This window comes from Setaria viridis, chromosome 9 (genome assembly GCF_005286985.2).
Source record: "Setaria viridis chromosome 9, Setaria_viridis_v4.0, whole genome shotgun sequence".
NCBI classification, from domain to species: Eukaryota; Viridiplantae; Streptophyta; class Magnoliopsida; order Poales; family Poaceae; genus Setaria; species Setaria viridis.
In genome coordinates this window covers 40,307,247-40,311,011 of record NC_048271.2, presented here as the reverse complement: position 1 = coordinate 40,311,011, position 3,765 = coordinate 40,307,247, and the positions used below count along the sequence as shown (strand labels likewise).

Genomic DNA, 3,765 nt, shown 5'->3' with positions numbered 1-3,765 from the left:
CCCCACACTAACTCACCACCAGCTCTAATGTAATCCTAGATTGTAAAAAGTACCATCTGTCCAAATGAGCCGGCAGGAGATGCAATTTGCGCACACCCGTTGCCGTTCCCGGCAAACAAGCAAATCTTCAGTTCGCCGCTGCACGAGAATCTGCATGCCACTGCTGCTTCTCCTCTTCTGGAATGCAGATCGATGGTGGACATGGCTATACCTACGCCGGGACATCTCTGCTGGGCTGTACTCCACTCGCTGGCACTGCTCCTGAACGCTCGGTCACGTCCCATGTTATACGGCACGAGATAAACGCCGAGGAGCAGGGCACGCACCAGGGAAGGGGAGCCCCTGTTGGCCGCCACCGAGGAGGAGGAGATCGCGCGCGCTGCCGTGGCGAGGCGTGAAGCAGGCGCGCCGCATCGCCGGCCGCGGCCGGCCGGGGATGCGCGAGGGGAGGGGATGGCCGCGCCGTGACCTGTCCGGGTCCGACGTGGGCGGGCTTGCCGGGCCGCTGCCCACCTCCCGACGCGACACGGGTCCCCACCCTTGCCGCCCCCGGCCCCGACACCCCTCGCCGTCGCCCTCGTGCCCGCCCGATCCGCCCACCTATATAAGCCGCCTCCTCCGCTCCCACCTCCTCCACACCCATCAGCCGATCAGCCAATCTCACAGCACAGCTACTCACTCCCGGTCTTCCCTCCCCTAGTTAGTCGTGCCACTACTACTAAACAAACGAGCCATTTCTTTGTTCCATCGCGTCGCCACCCATTTCTTCCGGCGCCCAAACAACTCCCTCTCCCTCTGCTCCTGTTCCATCCATCGGCCTCTCGCCCCAGCGTCCCTGCTAGCCCTGCACCGTACCGGCCCTGCCCATTCCCGATGGCGGTGATGACGGACATGCCCGCGGCGACGGCGCTGCGCGCGCCGGCCCCGGCCGCCCCGGCCGCCGCGGCGGCGGCGGGCAGCGACAAGGACGCCGAGAAGCTGAGGTTCATCGAGGAGATGACCTCCAACGTGGACGCCGTGCAGGAGCGCGTCCTGGCCGAGATCCTCGCCAGGAACGCCGGGACCGAGTACCTGGCGCGCTGCGGCCTCGCCGGCGCCACCGACCGCGCCGCCTTCCGCGCCAGGGTGCCCGTCGTCACCTACGAGGACCTGCAGCCGGACATCCAGCGCATCGCCAACGGCGACCGCTCGCCCATCCTCTCCGCGCACCCCATCTCCGAGTTCCTCACCAGCTCTGGAACCTCGGCCGGCGAGCGCAAGCTCATGCCCACCATCAAGGAGGAGCTCGACCGCCGCCAGCTGCTCTACAGCCTCCTCATGCCGGTCATGAACCTGTAAGTCCATGCCCATCGCACTCGCTACTCTCACGCACTAGCTAGTAATTATTGGAGCGCTACTGATGATTAGACCAACAAAGACAAGTCATAGATAGCTACGGATCACGGAAAAGCATGGCACGATGAATTGGTGTCGAATGGAACAAGACACACAGTTTGTACTGATGCTCCGATTGCAACCTGATGCTGACAGGTACGTGCCGGGGCTGGACAAGGGCAAGGCCCTCTACTTCCTCTTCGTCAAGTCGGAGACGACGACCCCCGGCGGGCTGACGGCGCGGCCCGTGCTGACGAGCTACTACAAGAGCGAGCACTTCAAGAACCGGCCCTACGACCCGTACCACGACTATACCAGCCCGACGGCCGCCATCCTCTGCGCCGACGCGTTCCAGAGCATGTACGCGCAGATGGCCTGCGGGCTGTGCCAGCGCCACGACGTGCTCCGCGTGGGCGCCGTCTTCGCGTCGGGCCTCCTCCGCGCCATCCGCTTCCTGCAGCTCCACTGGGAGCAGCTCGCCGACGACATCGAGGCCGGGTCGCTGACCCCGCGCGTCACCGACCCGTCCGTCCGCGAGGCCGTGGCCGGCATCCTCCGACCGGACCCGGAGCTCGCCCGGTTCCTCCGCGCCGAGTGCTCCCGCGGCGACTGGGCGGGCATCGTCACCCGCGTGTGGCCCAACACCAAGTACCTGGACGTGATCGTCACCGGCGCGATGCAGCAGTACATCCCGACCCTGCAGTACTACAGCGGGGGCCTCCCCATGGCGTGTACCATGTACGCCTCCTCCGAGTGCTACTTCGGCCTGAACCTCCGCCCCATGTGCCGCCCGTCGGAGGTGTCCTACACCATCATGCCCAACATGGGCTACTTCGAGTTCCTCCCCGTGGACGAGGCGAGCGGCGTGGCGTCGGGCGACGCGGCGCAGCTGGTTGACCTCGCCCGCGTGGAGGCCGGGCGCGAGTACGAGCTGGTGATCACCACGTACGCGGGGCTCTACCGCTACCGCGTCGGCGACATCCTCCGCGTGACCGGGTTCCACAACGCGGCGCCGCAGTTCCGGTTCGTGCGCCGCAAGAACGTGCTGCTGTCCATCGAGTCCGACAAGACCGACGAGGCGGAGCTGCAGCGCGCCGTGGACCGCGCGTCGGCGCTGCTCCGGGAGCGGCGCGGCGCGGCGGTGGTGGAGTACACGAGCCACGCGTGCACCCGGAGCATCCCGGGCCACTACGTCGTGTACTGGGAGCTGCTGGCCACCGCGGCGGAGCAGGGGGAGGACGCGGTGGACGGGGAGACGCTGGAGCGGTGCTGCCTGGAGATGGAGGAGGCGCTCAACTCGGTGTACCGGCAGAGCCGGGTGGCGGACGGCTCCATCGGGCCGCTGGAGATCCGGGTGGTGCGGTCGGGCACGTTCGAGGAGCTCATGGACTACGCCATCTCACGCGGTGCCTCCATCAACCAGTACAAGGTGCCCCGCTGCGTGTCCTTCCCGCCCATCGTCGAGCTGCTCGACTCCCGCGTCGTGTCGCGCCACTTCAGCCCATCGCCGCCGCACTGGGCGCCGGCGGCGGCACCCCGGGCCGACTAGACCGCCCGCCCGCCCAGATGCAGCTAAGCTTAGACCGCGCGGTGCACGCAGCGCCACGTTCGCCGTAGTAGTACTAGTATTAGTTGGTTTGTTTTTGCAATTTTTTTTGGTCGTGTCAGGCCAAGTAGTAGAGATGCTACGCTCGTGTTGATTAGGCCAGTCGTGTTTCGGAGTTAGAGGAGCGTGTTAAGTAGTGTACGTGCTATGTAATGTGGGTGGGTGAAACGCTCTGCAGGGGCTAAGCTCTAGCTCGATTTAGCTGCCGCTGGGTGTTGTTAATTGCTAGTAGTTCTTAGCGAGTGATGCCGTTACTAGTACCAGTGCTAGAGTTCTATGCCAAGTAACGAAATGTGCCAAAAAATGATGTGTACCTACTCCAGTATCAGCTTTGTTCGCTCGACCGTTGGGTCTTTTAGATGTTGTGATGATGGGCTTTGGACAAGTTCGTGAACATTGGCAGCCTTGAAGTGTAAAAACTCTAGCACCCCCAGCCAGCATTTCCATATTTAGGCCGTGCTGTCGCGTCAAACTAAATCTGTAAATTGTCATGGCTTTGGACCAGTCATGATGCATCCGTTGCCATGATTAGCCGCTAATCAGGATTCAGGAGAGAAAAGCGGGGGGCAGCGTAGACCGGAAAGTACACGAGCCCTCTCGAGCGTCCATAGTCAAAAAGGCACCCTGCAACTCTGCAAGCTGCTGCAGCTTGTACCCTCCAGTGCTGCAGAAGTGCACAGAACAGCTCTGTCTGCAGCCTGCAAGTCTAAAAGCCTTTTGCCCTTTCTTTAGGGTGTTTGATACCGGGTTAAAGTTTAGTCCAAATTCTAATTAGGAGAACTAAA

The 3,765-nt window shown here is 63.0% G+C and overlaps 1 protein-coding gene across 1 annotated transcript; it reads left to right on the top strand.

Moving 5' to 3' along the window:
• The first annotated feature begins 625 nt into the window (after positions 1-625).
• LOC117835940 (indole-3-acetic acid-amido synthetase GH3.8) lies at positions 626-3,305 on the top strand. The gene is made up of 2 exons (XM_034715272.2): positions 626-1,334; positions 1,531-3,305. The coding sequence occupies exons 1-2, from the start codon at positions 874-876 to the stop codon at positions 2,921-2,923; spliced, it is 1,854 nt and encodes a 617-aa protein (XP_034571163.1). The 5' UTR covers positions 626-873; the 3' UTR covers positions 2,924-3,305.
• Positions 3,306-3,765: the final 460 nt, after the last annotated feature.

Excerpts from the sequence above, each read along its gene's own strand:
- LOC117835940 (XM_034715272.2), top strand. The coding sequence starts at position 874 with ATGGCGGTGATGACGGACATGCCCGCGGCGACGGCGCTGCGCGCGCCG. Across the intron at positions 1,335-1,530 it reads CTCATGCCGGTCATGAACCT|GTACGTGCCGGGGCTGGACA; the intron begins GTAAGTCCATGC and ends TGATGCTGACAG.